At 36.3% G+C, this 23,902-nt stretch overlaps 1 protein-coding gene across 2 annotated transcripts in view; it reads left to right on the top strand.

The window, feature by feature from the left end:
- Positions 1-21,636, top strand: part of pappaa (pregnancy-associated plasma protein A, pappalysin 1a) — a 100,016-nt gene extending 78,380 nt beyond the window's left edge. For both annotated transcript variants that reach the window (XM_044144866.1, XM_044144865.1), the window contains exon 22: positions 16,492-21,636. In XM_044144866.1, coding sequence (XP_044000801.1) covers positions 16,492-16,596 — 105 coding nt within the window. In that variant the 3' untranslated portion in view covers positions 16,597-21,636. The remainder of the gene's footprint in view (positions 1-16,491) is intronic.
- The last annotated feature ends 2,266 nt before the right edge of the window (positions 21,637-23,902 follow it).

Genomic DNA, 23,902 nt, shown 5'->3' with positions numbered 1-23,902 from the left:
CATTTTAACGTGCTTTGCACTTCTGGTCTTTGAACACTCGACGCATGTATAGCAAGTTCAGTACATCCAACAAGACAGATGCAAGAGTTGGAAAATCTACACTTTCGCAGTTTGGACACAAAACATTTACTGGAGACTCTGCTATGTGACGTCAGTTCATGTAGTTGGTGTCCTAGCAGGAGACGCAGGCCTGTGAAGTTCAGCAGGTCATCATGGGTGAGACAAAAATAGCATTGACTTAATCATATCGCTCCTGGAGTAAGTACAGTTTAGTTAACCAAACTCAGAACACTTCTGAATTATCTGGTGAATTCAAACACAGCGCATAGGCTCCTGATGATGGCAACATTCTCTTGTAAATAAAGTCAAACCACTCTCTCAGTTTCAGCTGCCATTTTACAAAAAGACTGTCAGAGGGAAAAAAAAGGCAAAAGTCAAGAGGCTCCTTCCAAAGTGCATTTTTCCACACTTTGCTCTTGCACACATCAAAAGCAATTTTGACACTAGATATCAACCGCCAGACTTTTACTTGTACAAGCATTCAACTTCAGGCATTGGACGCCCTTTTCATGTGCAAAACGTGTTTGATATAAATTCAACATTAGACAAACAGCCTTTGACTCTGCAATACTTTTGCATATGAAGGTATTCATTATAAAAATGACTTCAAGATGCCCAGATCTGGTGGCTGGAATACCAGTCCATAACTTTACTCTTCTCCTCTATCCTCAGTGTTTGGTATGTGATGTTTCTGCTTCTCAAACATCTCTACTATAGTTCCATATGTCAAAAGGTGTCTGGAAAAAGAAAATGCACCAACATATTGCTTTTAGAGAGATGTTTTTTTTTTCTGGTAATTCTTTCAAACAAGTCGTACTAAGATTAAATCTTTCTTCTCAATATACTCTGTTGAGCTTTAATTGTCCCTGGGGTATTTTACAATTTCTTTGAGCCTTGTATTGTTTGACCTTGTCCATCATTGGGTAACTGTCTTTAATATTTTCCATTTTCCACCAAAAGTGTTGTCACCGTAGAATGATAAAATTGCCTCACAATCTTTCTCACTCTTGCGTCTCAGACATTAGAGTGGATGGGTTTTTTTCTATTCGGTTTTGTTGCATATTTCTATGCTTTTAGCTCTGCAAGCTGCCATAACTCTTGCTTTTATAGAGTTGGTCACACCTACCAAATATCCGTTAATCAAGTGGATTTAATTACACGGTCACTCCTCCCACTCCTAAAACATGTGGAAGTGCCATATGTACTTAGCTTCCTTTATCCATTTATTTGTGTCTTTGTCAGTTGAAATATGTTTTTTGTCACCTCATTTTTAGGTACAATTGAAACCAGAAGTTTACATATGCCATATAAAAAGACATTATACAACTTTTGTAATTGAAGTTAGATGAGACCAAACATATCTTTATTTATTTTTTTTAGGTCAGGTAAAATTCTTAAAATTTGGATGAGGGAAAGCAAAGTGACAATGTCAGACCTTTGGAAACTTCTATTAAGTATATTTCACATTTGAGTTAATTGTCTTGTTTAACACAATGGGAAAATTAAAAGAAAAAAGCCAAGATATGTGCTTGTAAATTTCTTTTTGTTTGTTGTATTAAAACAGATCTCTCTTGTAAATGAGATCTTTGATCTCAATGAGACAGCCTTTATAGATAAACATCAAGTAAAATAAAAAGAAGTTTATCAGGAAGAGAATTGTTAAGCTTCACAAGCCTAGTTTGATCCTTTGAACAATTTCCAAATTATCCTGGGTGCCACTTTCATCTGTGTAAACAGCTATAGGCCAATATAGACATGATGCGAATGTCCAAGCATCACACTTCTCAGGAAGGAGCTGGGCTGAAAAGTTGAAAAGACCATGCTACAAAATACTGAGGAAATATATGTAAATGTTTTATTTTCAATGAATAAAAACAACTCTTACATAATTGGGGCATTTACCAAATGCAAATAAATTAGCTAATTCTGACCTAAAGCGTAAAGTAAAATCAAACTTCACTGATTGAAGTTTTATTCAACTTCAAACAGTGAAATAAATTGTTTTTTTTGTGTCTTATTTGGTGCGTGTAATCTTCTGGTTCCATCTGTATTTAGAAAAGTCCCAATTACTGAAATTCTTAGGTTACATTTTAGCCTGAGTTTGTATTAGTTTCATTTTTGTCTTTCCATTTTTTGGTTAGTTTAGAATGTGAAAGAAATTACCACGTTGCAATTGTATAAAGGTAAAGTAAACAAACAACAACAAAAACAAAATAATGGTTCCCTTGTGCATTCTGGCAACTGCCATGTTGAGTATGTGCTGACCAAACATGTAAAAGTTCATGTTTTGTCCTAATTTCTAAGTCTGTTGGGTTTGGAGGACAAACAGTTAGGCCAGTTGTACACAGTCCTGTACAGGAAAATAGCAAGAGGTTCATCATTTGTTTGAATATTTTATTTCTTAAATGTATATTAGCAAATGTTTGGCCTAATTTGTCAGATTGGTGGCGCTATAATTTTGTTTGTAATTGCATGTGAAACAGCCTCACTTGTGTACGAGTTCTGCTGCTGTTGATTGACAGTATCTAGTCTCCACATCGTCTGAGACCAGTCTTAAGTAGTGACATCAGCAGAACTTCCAGAACTTTCTTTCAGACCTCATACAATTCAATAAAAGATTCAGGCAATAAGAGATTGAGCTTTGGAAAGGAAAGGAAAACTGGCCATGGGTTGTGTCATGAGTTAGGAGTTGGTATGTTGGATCCTACTACAAAGAAAAACATGTTCTCAACATCTTGTGTTGGTATGTATAATAACAAATGTGTTGTTTTTGAAAATGAAAAACCTTTGAGGATTTTAACAGTTTGATACACTTCCCAAAAATAGCCAAAACCAGGCCTAATCCTATTGTAAGAACAAAAGTTTTAATGCTTTAGTTAAACTTAAAATACAATAAATATTACAATTTTTGGCCGAGGACGGCCAAAAATTACCGTTCTTCAAGAAGCTTGAAGAAAACAATGATCTGCTAAAAGGGGAAATATTCTGTTAGAGTGTCCAACATAATTTGTAGCAAAAGGATGTTGAGTTTCCAAAATTGCAACTTTAAATTTCTGTAACTTTTCATTGAGTGGACCAGAGGAGAAGGAAGGGAAAATAGTAATACAGTATGTCAGGACAGTGTTATTGTGTCACAATGAGACTTGTCATTTAATACTTCCTAGATGTAGCTTTGGCTTTGTAGACATGGCCTGGAAAAACCTTAAAATACCTTGAACTCCTTAGAATGACTCTAGATGAACTAAATGCCCTGCTTAGCCCACAAAGTCAACATTATCTAGATAAAAACAAATACTTCAATAATTTATTGAAATGCAAACAAATGCAGATTCAAAGTGGTTGTATTAAAATGTGATTAATGATTAATTTTTCCATTACATTACAGCAGGGATGTTCAAAGTTTTTGGAACTAAGGTGTACGTTATTTTCTCACCAATCTGCTAAAAGCTTCCACTTGGCACCGAGATGTGAAAATTAGAAATTAAACTCTATACTGGTACATTTTAAGTGCAAATGTACATCAGTTAGCAGAAATATTAGCGTGAAAAAAAATGTTGTTTCTCCCTCAGAGGGATCTCTTGCCCAGGGAGGAGGCAGCTAGTTTCTTATTGTCAGGCCAGTAGGAGTTGACTGTAAGCCATAAGCAGGCTAGCAGGGGACTGTCAATCATGTTACATCTGCACTTTAATTGATGATCTTCATGTAAAAGAATTAAGATAGATTCACACAAATTGGGAGAGCAAAATAAGTGCCATCAAGTTGAAAACCCATCTTCTGAAGTTGAAATATTTTTACCCTAACAACAGGATTTGGAGGTGCTTGCTCATACCAGATCCTTCACTCAGTTTTTATTTCAATGTCATTTCCAACAGCGGACTTATCCAGATTGAAAAGGGTCTTTGCTTTGGGGACTTTTTCATCAAAATCAAGGTTCCTATCAAACTTGTAAGCTGGAAACAAAACTAGCTAGCAAGAGGTTTGATAGATGAAAGAAATTAAAGTGCATTTCGAGTTCTATCAAGAGCAAACCTGCTGATATATTGTGCAGTGTCAAGCTGTTTGACATCCTTGCTTTGTCTTTGTAGCACTGCTTGTATGTAAGAAAAATTGCTTAGGTCACAGTAGGTATGTTTACATGCAAAATTCCTCGATTGGATTAAATTATCCAAATGTATCATGTATATAGACACAAAATAAATTAATAAATTAATCCAATAATGATGTGGGTTTCAATTTCAATCGAGACAATCACTGAACAGAAGATGATGTTTTGAATGATAACTTCAATTTTCAATTTAAAATTGTAGACTTCCTATAGTTTTAGCAATGGCTGCAGAGGAAGTAAACAAAGACATGGTATTGGCTGTGGTTCCAATTATTGAATTAGCATTAATTAACTGGTAAACTTCATAGTGTCGAACTGGAGGATTACAAACATCATGGGCAAATGTTAGCGATTGGGTAAATTTCAAACTTCAACAGAGTCCAAACATCCTGTCAGCAATAGATTCTCAGTTGCCCAGGGTTAAGATCCTCTGTAAGAAGCAGAGCATAGCCAAAAGCTAGTTCTTACCAAACTAGAGTGGAATAGGATGCAATGTCAAGCACAGAGTTATAAAATTTTGCTGAAAAACAGAATTTGTACTTCCACTTGTGCTGAATATATATTTAAAAAAACTAGCAAACACTAGTAGTGTGTTCCATTTTGTGTTTTTTGAGCACCCACAATGGACCCACACCTGGTTCTAATCATGGTTGAGACATTGGTGCACTTACTTTATTAAGCTACAAGCTAAGCAGAAGGTGGTTGGTCTTCCTGCATTACAGAAAGAGAAATCAAGACTAATTTTATCTCCCCAACATAGCGCACGTGTGTGAAGTCAGGTTAGTTTGCCCCAATCAGAATAACAAGATTAGAACTAGGAGTTGCAAGTCCACTCTTAGACTAGTTGAGTCTGTGCTTTGCAATGAATTTTTACATTTCACGTTGACTAGTTGTGATTCCGTGGTAAAACCTTTTTCTAAGATGATGAAAGATGAGGAACTGGGTGGTGAATGGCTGATTCTCAGATGAACAATGTGTAAGTACTGCAAACCCAAGCAAAAGCTAACGGAATAATGTGCATATGTTACATGTCGGCCTCTTTTTCATCCATCCAACAGATTTTCAACATGATCAGTCATCCTGCATAGCAACATAGCAGCTTTATGCTCTTTTAAAATCACTATGACAGTATGTGGAAACATAGTTTAAGCTACATCCTGAGGATCTGACACAATCTATTTATGTTGTTTTAAAACCATGTTTTTAAAACAGTGGCTACACCTTTAGAAAAAGAAGAATTCCAGTAGATTAAAAACTACCAAACCTGTTTTAGATTATGTGAGATATCACACAATAAAATGATCAACACAAAATACTAATTACTTGACCAGATTATGCATGGTGGAATAATGTAGGCATTTGTGAAAACAACAATTGACGGGTGATTTCCACTTTTGGGTCCCCTTGAAATGGTTGAGAAAGATAAAACAAATTGCTCTGAAATTACCAATCATGACTTGGTTAATCAGCTGCTAGAAGTAAGGGTCAAGTAAAGCTTATTATGGGTGAGGAACAAAAAGGAAACACTAAGGAATTAGTCAGATAAGAGTGATTGGTATCTGAACAGCAAAAAAGCCAAATGTTTGATATAATTAGCTTTTCTTCTTAATCGGTTGCTAAATTGAGGTTTACTTTCAAAATATGTGTAATTCAATGGGAAATAGCAATGGGGTTTGTATTAGAGCTCTAATAAATCGGAAAATGTTTTTCTGATGCGCATATTTAATCAGTTTTGCTTTTTTTATTCATAATCAGTTTACTTTACTTTCAGTTAATCATTTAAACAGATTCATTACTGACAGGAAATGTTTATCCTCAACAACCTTGTGTGAGCAAGTCAGTGGGACCAAAACTGGGTATTACACCTGATTTTCATTTTCTCCAAATAGAACACATGTGTGGCAGACAACAGGATGGAATTGAATAAAACTTCTACAAGCAAACAAAACAAAAACAAAGAGACTATATGTCAAATGAATCTGTAACTTATTACTGAAACATTCTCTTTTCTTAGCTGATGATTCACAAGCTTATTGGGTGACAAAAACTCACAGTATTTCCTGCTTTGTCGGAATTCAGCATTGTTGTTCAAACCACAATTGATGACTTTATTCCAAATTGCCTAGCTGTTTCTAAGGACTTGTTTTGAAACAGAAGGTATATTTGCTTGTTTTATTAGTGTTAAAGCTGGAAGTCTAGATGTTTGTTAATGTAGTCATTTCTCCTGCTTTGTGTCAGGACATTTGTATTTAAAGGAAAATTGTATTTAGAGCCAGTCTGCTTTTTCTTGTTGGTGTCCATTTGGTAATTCTTTGCCAACAAGGTGCTGATAATGGAAAAGTAGTTAGATATGAAATAAAATGTTAATAACATATACAACAAGTTCAATGTTTTGTTCTTGGGAAATGACACAAAGGTGTAGTTTCTTATTCTTTGAATAATTATCTTTACTTTTCCTGTGACAAAGCAAAATGTCTCTCTCTCTCTCTCTCTCTTTATATATAATTCTTCAATAACAGTGGGTAACAACTGGTTTATTTGTTTGTCATATATATGATATTTAGAATATGTCCAGAAACTGTTCTTCCTTTCTCTGGATAAAGGACTATTTGATCAATATCACTCATTGACCAAAAAAGTTTGTCTACTACTGGTATTCAGTATACTTTGGTATTGAGCTCCTCTGCTGGTTGAGGACTGGTGATAATCTATATCAATTACATAACCTCATTCGGGTTTAAATCAGATTCACATCAGCATCAGAATATAAGTTTCTCACAAGGCCTTTCTTATTTGAGCTGAATGAGGGTAGGCAGTGTAGACAAGAAAAGGCTGTAAAACTGTAGTGCAGTTATTTCCTGCCATTCAGCAGGGATTTACAGGAAACAACTTCAAGTTTGGACTCCAATGTCTAGAACACTTAATTCTGTTGGCCCTCCCTTGATCTGCTCTGTCTGCTTGGTGTCTCTTCAGCTGTTGTGCATGCAGCTTCTCTTACTCCATCAGTCATTGGGAGGCCTTGTCAAACTAAGACTGTTCATGTTGCTATTGCTCAACCCTTTTGGGTTTTTACCAACCATTATTTCATTATCTTCTGCTTATTTGAAATTTAGTTGTGGTTGTAACACATTTAGGACTGAAGCCCAGAAATCCCTCTTGCAATTGATGCTCTATGGTTATTTCTGGGATATTCAGTCCCTCCAGTGGGCTCATGTTCTTCAAAGTTTCCTACCATTGGGGCCTGCATCCAAAGGAATTGTCCTGGGGCAATTGTGATCATATGCCTGAACCACCCTGGCTTACAGCTTTCAATGTGAAAAGGGAGAAAGTCTACTCCTGGATCTCCGAGGGTGATGAGTCTTCTCACTCTATCTTTAAAGTTTTGCCATGCAACAAATGAAGCTAATTTCCTTTGCTTATGTCCAGAATCTTATGCTTTTCATCACAACTCATATCTAGCAACCATAAGTCAGCATCAAAATGTAAAATAAACAATAAAAACATTCTCTTTTTTCCTAAGCTCTTTTTTCATCATGACAGGCCAGAGCAGTACTCACACTTTATTTAGAAATGGTCCTGTTCCTTCTGTCCATCACTGGAGAACAAGAAATGAAGATACTAGAACACCTCAACTTCAAAGACTTATGACTGAACTGCATGCTGAAAGACGTAAATAAAATCACATAATTTGCAAAACAACAGAAAATCTCTACTACTGCGTTAGAGTTTACAGACAATTCTTATTTTTGTGATTTTCCTGTTGTAAAAATTAAACATTTTGTATATTCTCCAACATCATGTAAAAGAAAATTAAACTTCAAATTGATTCATACAATTGGAACCTCCGAGAATCTCTAAGCAAAAGATGTTTGAAGTTTGGGGTGCTGTGGTGGCACAGGAGTTAAGCACAACCCACATATGGAGGCCTTAGTCCTCGATGTGGCTGTCGAAGGTACAATTCCCGGCCTGGTGACCTTTGCTACATGTCTCCCCCCTTCTCTCATTGCCCACTTTCCTATCAATTCACTATCAAATAAAGGCCACTCGAGCCAATAAAACCTTAAAAAAATGAAGTTTGAAATACACCGTCTTCCAAATTATTATGCAAGTGATATTTTCTCAGACTTTCTTAAATGGTCAATGCAAATGATGGTCAGTATATTTTTCAAGTCATGAACTATTACAGTATAAATCAAATTTTACTGAAATTTTACTGAACAAAGCTCCCCATGAGAACTGTATTTTTTTTTTCAAAGCTAAAAACCTCAAAATGCACCATTTCGGCCCATAAATTATTATGCACAGCAGATTTTCTAAACATTTTATGGATTATAAAGAACTGCAAACAGTCATTCATTGAATGTGCAGCGTTAAGTGGTCACATGTACTAAAATCAAAAGCTATTTAAATCGAAACATCTTAACAGACAGAGTTGCATGTTAACATGTTATCTTTGATATCACAGCACAATTCTTGCATCCATTGAACTTGTGAGTTTGTGGAAAGTTTCTGCTTGAATTTCTTTGCAGGATGTCAGATTACCTTCCCAGAGCTGCTGTTTTGATATGAACTGTATCTCAGCTTCAGATTTTCTGCTTCAGGAAACTCCAAAGGTTCTCAATAGGTTTGAGGTCAGAGGAGGATGGTGACCACACCATGAGTTTCTCCCTTTTTATGCTCATAGCAGCCAATGACACAGTGGTATTCCTTGCAACATGAGATGGTGCATTGTGATGCATGAAGATGATTTTGCTACTGAAGGTACGGTTCTTCTTTTTGAACCATGAAAGAAGGTCAGAAAGTCCATATACTTTGCTGAGGTCATCGTCACACCTTCAGCGACTCTGAAGGGGCTGACCAGCTCTCTCTCTCTCCCCATTTCGGCCCATAAAATGACCCCTCCACCTCCTTGCTGACATCACAGCCGTGTTGGGACGTGGTGGCCATCCACCACCAATCCACTACTGCGTCCATCTGGACCATCCAGGGTTGTACAGCAGTCATCAGTGAACAAGTCTGTTTGAAAATTAATCTTCATGTACAGTTGGGTCCACTGCCACCGTTTCTCCTTGTGAGTTCTGGTTAGTGGAGGCCAAATGGTAGGTTAATGCACCACAAGCCTCTGGAAGATCCTCCACCTTGAGGTTCCAGAGGCACCAGCAGCTTCAAATAACTGTTTGCTGATTTGTAAGGGCATTTTAACAGCTGCTCTCTTAATCTGTTGAATGTGTCTAACAGAAACCTTCCTCATTATGCCTTTATCTGTACAAACCCATCTTTGTTCTGAATCAACCACAAATCTCTTCACAGTACGATAACGCTTCAGGTTTTGTTAAATATCTAATATTTTCATACCTTCTCATTCAGTACTACACTATCTGATGATTTTCGTCAGCGGATATCCTTTCTCTTTCCCATATTGCTTGAAGCCTGTGGCCTGCTTAATAATGTGGAACATCCTTCTTAAGTAGATTTCCTTTAATTGAGCTCACCAGACAAACTAATCAACCAGCTCTCTGAAATTAATTATAGTGATTCACAGAGCCCTGACACACAATACCATCTATACATTTAATAGCATAACAAAAAATGTTATCTTTATGACACTTAAATCCAATTTGCATAATAATTTGGAACACGGTGTAATCTCTATAACTACTAATGTTATACACTGATTTGATAGCTTGTAGGTTTAGAAGGTATATCTCATGGTACTGAACTCATGAATTTAGGTTGTTTTGGGATTAAACCAGTAGACCTCACTTTTACATATTCTCATCCATTCTCTATGTCATTCTGTCTTTTCATCACTAATTGCTTCTCAGTCATTTACATGCTCTCTATCTAACTCAGAAACAAGGAGTACACATAAGCTTTCCTCTGGTTGCTATGCAGTAGTCTGGTGTCTCTGTGGGAATCTTGGTCAATGTCATGCCCCCATTATGTTGTGACAGCAGAACAGCGACTCCCTCCATGCATCTTTACTGTTCCTAACTTGTTACATCTATATTTCTCTGTCAACATAGGTGTTAAGGTTAAAGGGAAAATAAGGACACAGTGATACAGACAAGAGATTTTATTCACCCTCATTTTCTAATATTAATTTTACACATGAGGGAAACAATCTTGTCTTACAAACATTTACACACTTTGTTTTACAAAAACAATCAATCAATTAAGTTTATTTGTGCTTTACATAATAAAACCCCCAAAATCAACAATTTTTCCAGATTTGTGGTGTATAGAAGCTGAATGCTGCTTCTCCATATTTGATTCTGGTTCTGGGGCTACATAGCAGACCAGACCTAGAAGACCTGAGAGATCTGGAAGGTTGATACAACTGCAGATCTTTAATCTACCGTGGAGCAGTACATTTATAAACTACTATTTTAAAGTTTTAAAGTATTTTAAAAAACAAACAAAAACACCCTAAAAAGTCTTATATTATAGTACCACTGAGGCGTAGTCCATACATAGCCAGTTATTTGGGAAAATAAACAATTTTTTCATTAAAAACTCTATTTAATATCACTATTTAGTTTAAAACTATATATCTGTCCACACAAAGAAAATTTTGGTACCATGTTTATTTCCTTACCAAGAGCCATGGTTGTTTTAAAGCAATCTTATAGACTGACAGGTTTTAACTTGGCACTATAGTACTACGAGTGCTAAATTCACTGGGGGTACTATGGATGAACCCACACATGGGTTCATGTGGATGAAAACTTTTCTGAAACCGGTCCTTTGTATACAATATTGTTTTTTTTTTGGTTTTTTTTATGTGGCTGAGATTTTTTATAAAGACCTGGCTACATGTGTAGAAGGCCTGAGACTGCCATTTATTGTAAGGATTGTTTTCAGATTGCATCCAATGTTTCCTAAACAATGATGGATTCTGTGGTGGATACTGTGTTTGAGGTTACCAATTTGACAGTACATAGAAACACGTGCAACTTTGAAGTAAATGCAAGTCAGAGGTAGAATATGAGTTTGCTAAATACACCAGAAAAAAACTGTCACGTTTGGGTTGGGGCTAGAATGATGTTATTTTATTTACTTTGCTGTTAACCAACATAGTGACAATTATTTTTGACTGGAATGTAGGTACAGTGGAGCTAACTGTCAGGGCTGGACTCGTTGTAGGTTTGCCTTCTTTATAAGTTTGTTGTACATATAGCATCACTTCTCGATGTCTTCCACCACAAGAAAACATAGAAACTGTCTATATTCTACAGTAACGATAGTGACATAAATTAAGTGCTGCAATGCTGTCAACTAAGCTACCTTGAACTGCTTGAGGTCCAGGGTTAGGTTTGTAAAGAAAAGACCTTAATATTTTCAAAGAATATTAATGTTGTCAGTACGAAAACCCAAGAAAGAGATGTTTAAGTTTTCTTTTGAACTTAAAAAATATATTAATTCAGCTTAATTAATAAAAGGAAATTATATTTACAGAGGAAAATAGAGATTGTTTATAAAAGGCTCATAAGCATTTCTTTATACTACATCAAGCACACTGTCCTTTACAATTTCCAGCCTCCTATTGTCCCAAAAAACCAAATGTTTTATTATTTCATCTTTATTATTTTATCCTTCTCTCTTATCTGTTTTTATCTGAAATATATTTTGCAACCATCAGCCCACCGATTGGAGGACAAACCTCTACTAACATTGCCAATGGTAATGGCAATGGTAGTATACATGTGATAAAAACATGTTTACTGGAGATCACTGGTTGACATTCACAGTCCTGCTGTGTCTTGATAGGATGTTACTTTTTTTTGACATCGACATCTCCTTTTATACATTAGTTTTCCATAATAAGGCACAATATACCACGTACAAAAGACATGTCAACCCTGTAAGGATAAATCCAAGGGGCCAAATTATTATTTCCTGAATTAAGTTTAGGAAATTGCCTGGGGTCGTATATTAAGTAATGTTTATATTGAGTAACATTTGAGTTGTAGTTGCATTGATTCTGCAACAGAGGTGCTCATGTTCTACATACATAATGTGAAAGAGCTAAGGAGTCAAGGAGTAGAATTTTTTCAAGATGAGCAAAAAAATGTTTGGCAGGCTAGTTTATGTGGTGAACAAATTGAGTGTGATACAGTCTTACATGCACTGGAAGGTAATGTAAGAGAAATATTTTTCTCCAGTATTATGTTTATAAATGTCCTTGGATCAAAAGTCTTTTACACAATAGTGTGAAAAGTTTATTTCTCAGTTTGATCTAATAAGTGACACCTTTGCTTGTTTTCCCCACAAAGTTTCAAAACGTTATATAAATATTGACTTTGCTTAACACATTATGTGTTAAGAAAATAGTTTTTGTCTAATTTTAGGACCTAAGTACACTAAAAGTGTATTAACTAACAGAAACAGCTTACAGGTGAGGGTTATTTCTTTTAGAATGACTGTACATAATGGAATTCAGCACATAAATTTTACATTGCTTCCCAGATTAGTAAAGAAGCCTTAATTTTTGTTTTGTTTTAGTAAAGATTTGTGTATTAAGTAGTTCTGGATGACTTGCTGTCTATTATTCCACTTCAGGATCTTTGAAGGTGAAAGGAATGACTGCATGTAAGGTCACCGCAGGATCTCCCCTTAATAGTTGCAAGCTGTTGGCTGGATTTGGAGAGGCGGGGGGATGGAAGCAAGAGTCTGGAGTATGCCTCTCTGAGGGTTCCCTTTGCAAGACCCTTTTTGTAGCCCCCCATATAGTTTGGAAACTTTTTTTTTTTTTTCCTCAAATAGACTTGGCTTCTCTGAGACATTTTTTATGAATCTGGGTATATGTTTTTCTGTCAAAGTTAAGGTCTTGTGGAGGTGCTCAGATCACACCAAGGTTTCTAAAACTGCTTGCAAATCTAAGTCTGACACAAGTATGCCCAGTACATTATTTGCGTGTGACATGGGTGTCTGTCTCTAAAATGAGACAGGTTTGTGATGTCCCCAGCTAGCCATTAACCTCTGTCTTAATATGTTATCAAACTTAGCAGACTACACTTTTTGAGTTGTTATACAGAGATAAAAGCACATACATGGTGCACATAGTTTTTTTTCTAGCAGTACTTGTTAGTGTCACCAGTGCTTATTTCTCAGCATTCTAGGTAATTTATTTCCCGGCTGAACATGTCTTAAATGAAATGTACACATAATTATGAGCTAAAAACCACTCCATATCCTTTCCAAATCCAAATTGCTTCGTTGCTGTGAGCACATGGCTTCTAGTTTTCACTGGCTTTTAACAAGTCCACCTTTGGAGGTGCAGAGGAGCAATGTAAAAGATTAGAATTTTAGTACTGTTATTATAACAAACCCCAGATTCTTTAATCATTGCGTTCTTTTGGAGCCTGTTTGTCCAATCACTTTTTTTGGGCTAAGCAAAGTTGCCTCATATAATTGCATTTCAGCACTTTATTGGTGCCAAGTCGTCGGCTTTTCACCAAATGTGGATCTGATTCCAAAGATCCACCCAATTGATACTTTGCAGCAAAGGAAATGAGAAAACAAGTCCAATGTTAATGGCAAAACTTAATAGCCAGAATCAAATATGTCACAGAAAAGGTCCAGATTCTTACTCACTACACATCAAATAACTTTTATAAACCTTTTACTTATTATTTTCTCTTTGCAGAGTTCATAAAAATAGTAAATAAAATGAGCTGCTTTCCATAAATGCATTTTATGCATACTGGATGTGGAATGAGAATTATGGATATCATAAAAATATACACATAAACCATTTTGATCAAAAATAGATCATGTTTGTGAAGGAATTAGCTGATTTCAGTTGCTTGCAACCACTACTTTCTTCAAATCACATATGAATATAGTGATTTGAAAATAAATCCAGTATTATATAGGTTACTACATAATTTATACACAGAATAGAGGATTGCCATGTTTTACCTGTTGCTGAAATAGAAGAATAGGGCTCTGATAAGATTTACAACTTCAGTGGGTCTAGTGTTGTCCTTGCCTTGCTTTCACCTCATGGTCCTCACTCAGCCCTCCTCTAATTCTGGGACCCTGGACATCAGGATGGCCTCCAGTATTACAAAACTAGTCAACCCAGTTTCCCAGCCACCCTGAGAGAAGCCTTAGTCAGGGCCAGATGTGGCACCTGGCCCAGTCACCCTAGAGGTCAAGGTCAAAGGAAAGCATGTCAAATCTGCCACCCACCATCATTTTCTGCATAGAAATATAAGCAGAACTGGCCTTGGATAAGCAGAAACTGCACAAGAGGCTTGGATTATGTAGTGGGAAGCAGTGCTGTGAAGGAAGGGAGTAATAAAACAAAGATAGGAAGAGAATTTAAAAGAAACAAGGTATAAGTGTAAAACAAAGATGTTGTAATAAAACTCTGAAAGAGTCAGGTGAGAATCAGGAACTCTGTGTTCTTGGCTTCAAAATGCCTCAGAGGAAACGGTGCTCATGCAGTTGACAGCTGTTTCTGAAGTGTGTCCGGCCTTTAGCTTGTAAAGTCGTCCCATGTAGACCTCATTTTCTCCAAGGAGTCTGGGTCCAGCCCACCTGGCCCTTGCATTACAGACACCTCCCCCACACAAACAAGTTATTTTATACCCTATTTGCAAGGAGAGTCTGCATTACTAGTCATCTGGGACAAGCTCCATCTCATTCCATAGATCTGACATCTATATTGTCCTGTTCACACAAACTGCACAACTGGTTTTTTTGAGTGGTATCATGTTTATCACTGTAGTTGACATTTTTTTCGTTTTTTTCAGGTTGTAATCTCTTTTTTTAGGAACAGTAGTGCACACTGTTTCACACTATCAAGTAAACACACTTTCAAGTGTCTATCATTTCAGTAGCATATGAAGACATTGCTTTAAGTAACAAATGCTCTATCATCATGACTTACGGTGATGTGGTGACCGTAACTAAACCTCATGCTACATTATGCAGACACTCTTTCTCCACTGATTAAAAAAACTCATTCAATTCAACATAGTGAATACTTGAAATGGTTCAAGTGCAAGGCACTTTAATCTGATTTGTAATTAATTCATCTAATAATTGTTTGACAATTTGGGGACATCGATACACAATCTATAGAAAAGTAACTTATTTGTAAAACAAATTTATAAGACTGCACGTCACTGCTTGGAGGTCCTCCTATATAGACAATTTACACATACTGCATTGAACTAAAAACCGTCTTCAGCTGAGTAGTGTTTTTTGTTAAACTTGCAATGTTTGTTGGGACTTATATTCCAAAAAAGAGCAATAATACAGCCTAATAAGATCAAGTGATTCTGACTGCAGGCTCCCAGCCGCTTGGAATATAACCCACCAATACACAAATACAAACATGTCCTTGGTCTGCTGCCTACTTTACATGACTTGGACAACACGTGTTTCCTGTTTGGCCTGGAGAAGGGGGACACATTTTGTGTACCCAAACAGCTGAAGCCAACCCCTCGAGAGGTGAGCGAGCAGACAAGGCAGCAGCAGCTGGTGCTGGTGACGCATTGCCAACGTTATCCAGCTACGTCAAAGCCAGGGGCAACAACCACTGATCGCAGTGCTCTGCTTTCACTGGCAGGAGGTTATGTTGACAGAAAAACTATCAGAGAAAATGGAAATGCATGAAAAGATAAAGTGCTGTGATTTCACAAGACTGTGACTGAAGAGAGCCTCTATAGCAAAAAAACTAGAAACTTTCTTGCTTCCAAGCTCAGGAGCTGCAGTTTTTTGGGGTTAAGCCGTTTTCCTATTGCATGACATGTCACATGCCACATTTAGAAGAACGTTTTCTTCTGGCCAGCACATGTTTACTGTTGTGTTTGAGACTGTGTTGCAGCTTCAATATTTCCAATAGGATTCTTCATAACAGACCAACCCTAAGTAGGCATAATTTGAACGAATAAGAGGACAAATAATGATACACGATTATTATTTATTTTTTGCTTCGTAAATAAGAATCTAAAAAGTCCTTTATGGAATTGTTTAGTGTTTGTGTGCATGTTTGGGGTTATTATCTGAGTAGAAGGTGAACTTCCAATATAGCTTCAAGTCTTTTGGTAGATTGCCCTGTGTATTAGACTCCATCCATGTTCACACCAACTTTGTCCTGATGAGGAAAAGCAACCCTACACCATAATGCTGCCACCACAATGTGATTGGGTGCACTGGAATTAATTGTTTGTGTTTAGAAGTAGAAAGGCAGTTGAGTAAAACTGCATGCCACATTTTTCACAAAAAATCCCCAATACACCTTGCAATTTGTGATTAATGTGTATTTTTCACTACTACAAAAATGAAATACCTTTTTCTCTTTTACTTAGGTAATTCCATTCCCCATATCCTGTGATATACGCAACGAATGCTCCTGCCGGGATCCAAATGCTGCAGAGAACAGAAAACATGAGCGCGACCATTCCCTAGGGTGACCAAGCTGAGCAGGGATCTTCATTCATTGTTCCGGGACCCTTCCCCTACCACAACACATCCAGAATGGCCAACCCAATCTTCATCATCCTCATCTTGGCCCACAGTTTCCTGCACATGCTGCTAATGAAGGCATACCTCTACATCTGTACTGCAAACGCAACCAGCTTCCATCTTCAAATGAAAGGAAGATACAGAAAGAGGACAAGACTCACGGGACTCCACTGAAAATATTGTTGCTCTGCAAAAAGGAAAGTAACTTGTGCAATACCATCCTTAAAGATATGTAGTATTAAAAAAACCTGACAGACGTTTTCAATAACTCACCCAAAATAAACAAAAATGTAACTAAGTCTAGGTAGCATGCCTTTTGGTGAGTTTTGTGCTGGCTTTAGTATTGGTTTTAGTTACCTCACTCTACAATCACATGATTGAACCAAAGGTTTATCAAAACATGCAAGTTTGGGATTGTGTCAATGCTGGCTCTGTGTTTTGCAGATAAAAATGTTGACCAGAGATTTAAAGAAATCCTCATACACCTTGAATCCTCAGCACCTCCTCAAGGTGCAATCCCCTGCCTTCTTTCAGAGGTTGTTTTAATCACTTCTGCTTTTAAACTAGTCAGATATTACTTACCTCTGTGCCCTTCTTAGTAATGTATGCTTTTTTTATGGAATGTCGGTGGATATGGGTATTATATAAGACAGCCATATTGTTTTAAGCCACAGATCTGACACAAAAAAGGCAAATTGCAATGCACAAAAACTCAAAACAGTCAGCTATAGAAAAAACAGTCTAGGTCAATAGCTGTTCATAGAAAAAAAACACATTTGAAAATGTAGTGTGGCTTTTGCTTCTTTGAATCCATAATAAATAGTAGGCTTAGACAGCTTTGTCTTCCTTGCTGCTTACAGCTTCTCCGAATAGCATTAATTCATTCCTGCATGTTCTTACACAACTTTGTCATTTCGTATTTAAGAAGAAAACCCGTTGACAGCATCATATGTGAAATGCACTAACAACTGAAGAAAATCCAGAACCTCACTTGGCACCCCTCTTCGTATGCAGCTGCCCCCGGAAATAACGCTATACCTTGATTATGACTTAAAGAATGTTGTCGGTAACCTCACTTAGGGTTTGGGGTGATTTTAGTTTCAGTCTGAACTCCTCCCTTATGGAGATAGATAAAACCTTTGTTACCTCAAGAACCATCTGAAACTGAAAACAAAAGCTGAAAGTAAATCTATCCCAGTCCTGTTCAGAATGTAGTTAAAGCTTATCAAAGGCTTGTGGCTTTCTTGATCTCAGTTCTGCACACCACATTCACACTAAAGTACAGGGATGAAGGGTTGGCTAGACTATATCTCAGTAACCCTAGCCCTAATACCACCCAACACCCCCATCCAACAAGCCACCATTCCATGGGGAATGGACTTACCTTTCACAGACTCTCTCCTTTCACTGGGTAGTTAGCAGTTATACATTAAAATGACATTTGGATGTATATGTCAACACAGCATTTCCACCCACAGATTACCTGCTGGGTCTAGTTTCAGTTGTTTGCTCATTCTGCTTCCTCTTCAGTACAAAGTGCACTTCTAAATAGCATTTTTCTGTGTTGTGTGTTCCCATAAAATAACTTTGTTAAACAATATAGCTGCTATGATAGAGTTCTATTTTGTTACTCCTCTTTCCTGACACGTACAAACTGATCAGTTTCATGCAACATGTGAAAGTGTTGTCTGTTTGGCATCTTGGTCTAAACTTTGCATCAACTATTTTGCAACAATTACAGTGACAATTACCATGATTAATAATTATTTCACTTTACCAATTTTCTCTCTCTGACTCATATTTGGCTGCTATGGCATTCAAGATCATTCCTGTAAAACACAATCCTACATGCCATTTCAGAGCCAATGTTTGTGGAAGCCAATGTAAGAAAATATGAGAACATGCAAAGAACATGTGCAGATTTTATTTTCCATATAATATTTAAAAAAATTCCAAAAATGATCAAATAACAGAATTATTAAACAATTGGTTTGATTTACTGTTTTGCATTTTATGGAACATGCTATATTTAATCAGTGTTTGTACCAATGACCTCAATTACTGCACTTTCTAGTTAGAAAAACAATGTATATGTTTCAAAATTCTGTAGAAGCTGCTATCAACAGAATGGTGATCTAAGAAACTGCATAGTGTTTAGCAATTTGAATCATTGTGTTGCTTTTTGCTTTTCTTCCACTCTTGTTTCTACTTGATATGCTACATTATGCAGATGACATATTGCTATGCTTCTCTGCAACATCAAAATGGTATTTGCATTGGATGCTATTGATGAAGTAGAGTGGTAATCCCACATTGAAGGATATATTAATTTACAAATTATTCGAAACAATTAGACCAACATCAATGTTTTTCAAGACATGTATTATGGGCTGCTTAAAATTTAACTAGATTGCAAATGCAATGTCTTGTGTGTTGCCTTGGTGTTTGCATAACATCTTAGGTCTCAGAGGAAAAGTGAAAAATGGAGAAGATAAAAAAAGGAAGAAACCCCCAACAAAAAGGACTCTTGAAAGACTTTGTAACTTTTGCAAAACATGAAACTTTGTGAGGACACTGAAGGCTACAGGATCTTCAATGATTACATTTATAAACTTTATATGAAAACTATATATTCCTGGTAATTGTATGTATTTGAGATGTTTTGTTTGTATTCTAGATTCTGCTGCCTCACATATAATTCCTACCAGTGGTAAGTGTCTCACCTGGAGTCACTCCACATGCAGTCCTGTGGCTCAATATCTGCTACCGAGGTCATAGATAAGCCATTCCAACTGTTAAAATGAATCAGTCTCAAACTATGTAAATAGGTATAAACTTATTCTAGCATAATCAGAGGTCTCTTCTGCATAATTATATCATAATTATGTAATAATATCATATTATGTCAATAACTATCAACCAAAACAGCTGATTGTAATTGCCACAAAAGGCATCAGAATGTCACTACATCAACTTGAAAAAGAAAAAAAACCTTAAGATTGGAGAAGTTACGCATAAGCCATAGCTAACAAAGACAGTCATGGGTGGAAGTATACATTTGTGCATCGGAATAGAGGACATCACCTCTCTACTGTAGTTATCACATGATCCCTTTGCTGTACCTCATGCCTGTAATGTTTGCTGCTTCTATAGTTTTGGTATTTTAGTGACATTTTGAATCTCATAACAATGGTGTAAATAGTGCAACTATTTATTGAGAGTGGTATACTTTTTTAAGTTATATTTAAGTTCCATTTAAATTATTTTTTACATTGTTTCGATATGAACCAGCATATTATATGTTATGAGTCATTTTTATCTCCATCGTCACAGTTCTGTTGATTGTGATTGTTGCTGATAGGCACTGATCAGACATAAACAAGTTTGCCCCTTAACCATGAAATAACTTCTCTCAATGATCATTATGTGTAGATGGATACTGCTTTCAAATGTTATCTTTTTCTCATCTAAAGCTAGAATTGTGTTTATTTTTATTTTTCTATTAAAAAAAATGTGTGAGTGTCTAAGAGAGAGCCGAATTTACAATCATTATCATTGCCTTTTAAGCCAAGGCGTTATTATTTATTATAAACAATATACTTCTAGCTGAAGGCAGAAGGGGAAAAGGACTAACAATTAAGGAAAAAAAACAAACTAGAGGTGACATCCAGCTGTGAGCGTTCTTAAATGGGGCAAATGTAGAAGAAGTAAGCCAGTGAAGGAGAGAGAGGGAAAGAGAGGTATTTAAGGGTGGGCTGCTTTTCCTGGCCTTTGGAGGTGTTTGTCCAGGTGTGAAAGTGTGTACTCACAGAGGCTGCCCCTGGGCAAAGAGCGGCCAGCCTGACTGGCAACATGCTAAGGCAAGTGAGTCAGAGTTTCTCCAGAGAATGGCAGCCATCCCACGATGGGACTCCCTCCACCTCACTTACCTCCATATTCCCTCTAACTCGACACACAGCCTCATCTGTCACTGTCAGGTATGCCTTTGTGGGGCAGCCAGGGTCAAGCTGGCCCTGTGAAAATGAGAGGGGATGTTTGCCCAGTTTACAGAGCCAATTGAAGTCAAGATGAAGGAACACATTTCTTCTCACCTACGGTCTATACTTATCACACCATAGGAAACTCTACCAGTGTTCTTGTTTGACAAGCTTTGATTCCTCCATGTTCACCACCAATATTTGCTCCTGTAGTTTAAATGAAACACCGTTTGTTTTTCTTGTCTGCAGATGTCAAATGTTTCTGTGTAGTTCATCCAAAAAAAAAAAAAAAAAAAAGCAGAGAAGAACTGGAGTGTGTAAAGCCCTAATGTTTTTGCTCTAATCTTTAAAATGAAGGGTTATGGTGTTTCCCAATTTTTTATTTTTTTTTTGTGTGCTGTAACACATTAAGTATTTCTCACATGACTTTTGGTTATAAATTGGTCCTATTATTTGTTTTCTTATCCTTCCGTGAATAAAAAAAAATGTTGAATTATAGTTTGTTTTTTTCCATAGAACAAAAATGACAAAAAAAATGTACTTGCATATTATGTGGATATCTAGTGATATTACTGTAATGTTTCATACCCAACTGCTCAACAAATATATTTTAAGATGTAAATATTAATATTATCTTATGATTGTATTCAAAAACATGTACTAACTGTTTCAGAATAGGTCTTGGATTGATTTTTATCATAAATATAACATAAAAAAATGATCCATGAAATGTAGTGTCAAAGTATCACCTGCAACAAAAAAAGTAAACAAAAAAAGTAGTGATGCTTTATCACACCACTTGCTGTCAGCATTTAGTTGTTCATAATGACCTAGTGTAAGCACTGTTGTCAGATGTATAAGCCATGAATTTATCTGTTGAGTCCAATATTATTTATTTGTTGTCAATTAAAAAAAAAATAAAAAAAATAATATTCAGAACAGTCATCTTTGGGTTCCAGGAGTTTGTCAAAACTGATCACTACAATAAAACCTGTATGTTTTGGGCACTAAGACATCTTTATTATTTTGAATGTTTGGCACTTACTAACACCTTTTGTTCCTCTCCCATTCATTATGCACATTATCGAGTCTTATTTGTAAGCCTTTGTGTCAACTAAAGATTTGCAAATTCAGTAAAGGTAGTCAATGACCTTTACAGTCTCCCCCTACCTGTAGGCTACACTGTCATTAGTTTATGGTTTGCAGTTTTTATGCCTCATGGATACCAGTGAGTGAAACATGTTTCTTTCTATGTTTTTGTGCTTCTATATTTGCTGTAATATATACCTGTTGGTAGTCTGGTACATGGATGCAGACTTAATGCATTGTAGGGAATGACATACTAAATTCAATTAGATTTATTATATTTATTATAATACACCTTACTTTTTTTCCCCATAATATCAAAACAAAAATTAAATGTTGCAGCTCTTCAATCATTTTTTCCTTTTCATTATTATTTCCAAACTTGGGAACTTCTAAGTCATTCCTTTCTGCCATGAGTGCTGTGCTCTAAACCCCACACATGACGAAACACCATGACATACACTGGTGTCCAGTTCCCAAGAAAATTAAAAGCTCAGTACTTCTGGTGGTAAAAGAGGTGCAGCTTCTACTCAAGAAGTCTTATTATAATTTTAATTATAAATTATGATTAATTTTATTGGACGATAACTTTGCACTTCTACGTAAGTGAAAATATGTTATTTTATTGCCAGTCTTACTTGAGTATGATTTTTGACTACTCCACCAACCTTTGCTACTTTGCAGGCTATTTTAAAGGTTTCATAGATAACAAAAAACTTTTATATAAAGGTAGCTAAATTAAGCTTCATCTAGCGTTGGTCACATTTATCCTACATTTTTGGGGCGTAAATGAGGTGTTACAAATTCACCTTGAGGTTTTTTAAAATTAAAAACAAAATGTGTCAGGATGTGGTTGTAATAACAAAAAAACAGGAACTTGTTCAATAATGCTGCATTGACACACAAGCATGAAAATGTGAGGGTTGTTTCTGGCACATAGGTGACCTTAATGGCCTAATTTGTGAGAATGCACATCAAGCTACTGATTTTTAAAGTGCAGTTAATGTTGCATGACTGAAAAAGAAACTGGATCTGAGCTTGAAGGAATAGTTTGTTGAGCGAGGTGGAAAAAGTAAATGCTTCCCAGCAGCTCACATGCAGAGAGGCATAGCCACCTTCAGTTAATGATATAAATTAGAGTAATTTGTATGGGATGGATGTCTGTTAGTTTAGTGACTGATTTCCCTCCTTTCCATCTAAATGTAAATATTTTTCCAGCAAGATCATGTAGCAAATTGGCTAAAACTTAGGAAATCAACATTAAACCTCATTTTACATTTGCTTACGGCAATCTTCATCTGTGCCTTATTTTGCTAATTAATTGTGATCCAATTATTGCTCTACAGTTGTAATTTGAACACCAAGGGGGCTTCTCTGTTGTCAAGCTTGAGTCAGTAAAGAGTGTCTATGCATCCAATTTAAGCAAAATTGGTAGCTTTTACATTGCAGTAAATTTCTACTATTGGAAAAAAAAACTAACAAAAAAAGAAATAACTAAAAAGTTCAAAAGCCTATGTCCCTGGACCAAACACTATGTTATGGATGTTTATGTCATTTATACATCCAATAGACTTGGACCTGTTGTATGCACTACAGTCCATTTACAGAGATCCACAGACATTTCGTGGCAATGGGCTGATGGTTCTCCAAGGATAGTCTAGCAAGAAAATGTTTTATAGTCTAAATGAGCATCAGTGGTTAATTATGAGATATTTTCAAATTTTAGGAAAACTTTGGCAGCTCCTGATCTAGCTATGAACCTGAGTACATCACAAGAATTTTCCTAAAATAAGTCTGCTCCATCTACTGTTTAATAGCCGTAAGAAAACATCCCACTTTTTCCCTTCATCTCCAACCAAAAAGTAATGAGTATTTATTCCCTTCATGCCTATTGAAGGGAATAACTAGGAGCAAAGGGATCCATAAGCTGTCGCTTTCTCTCATTCTCTTTCCCTCCATTTCCCTTGATTTTTCTTTTTCTCCCTATCTCTCGGTCTGTCTTTTTCTCTGAAACAAATATTAACAACAAAAGCTATCTGTTATAGTTGCACATGTAGTCAAACTCAAAAACTAGATAAGGTATTTTTATGTTTTTTTCCATGTCCATGATGCTAGAAGTAATTCAGCCTGACTGAAAATATATCCAAACAGGCTGCCTCCTAAGTATTTCATCTAAATACCACATCTTTCC

The sequence above is a fragment of the Gambusia affinis genome, linkage group LG17, assembly GCF_019740435.1.
Source record: "Gambusia affinis linkage group LG17, SWU_Gaff_1.0, whole genome shotgun sequence".
Classification (NCBI taxonomy): domain Eukaryota; kingdom Metazoa; phylum Chordata; class Actinopteri; order Cyprinodontiformes; family Poeciliidae; genus Gambusia; species Gambusia affinis.
The sequence above is the reverse complement of the archived record's forward strand: the minus strand, read 5'-3'. Positions and strand labels throughout refer to the sequence as shown.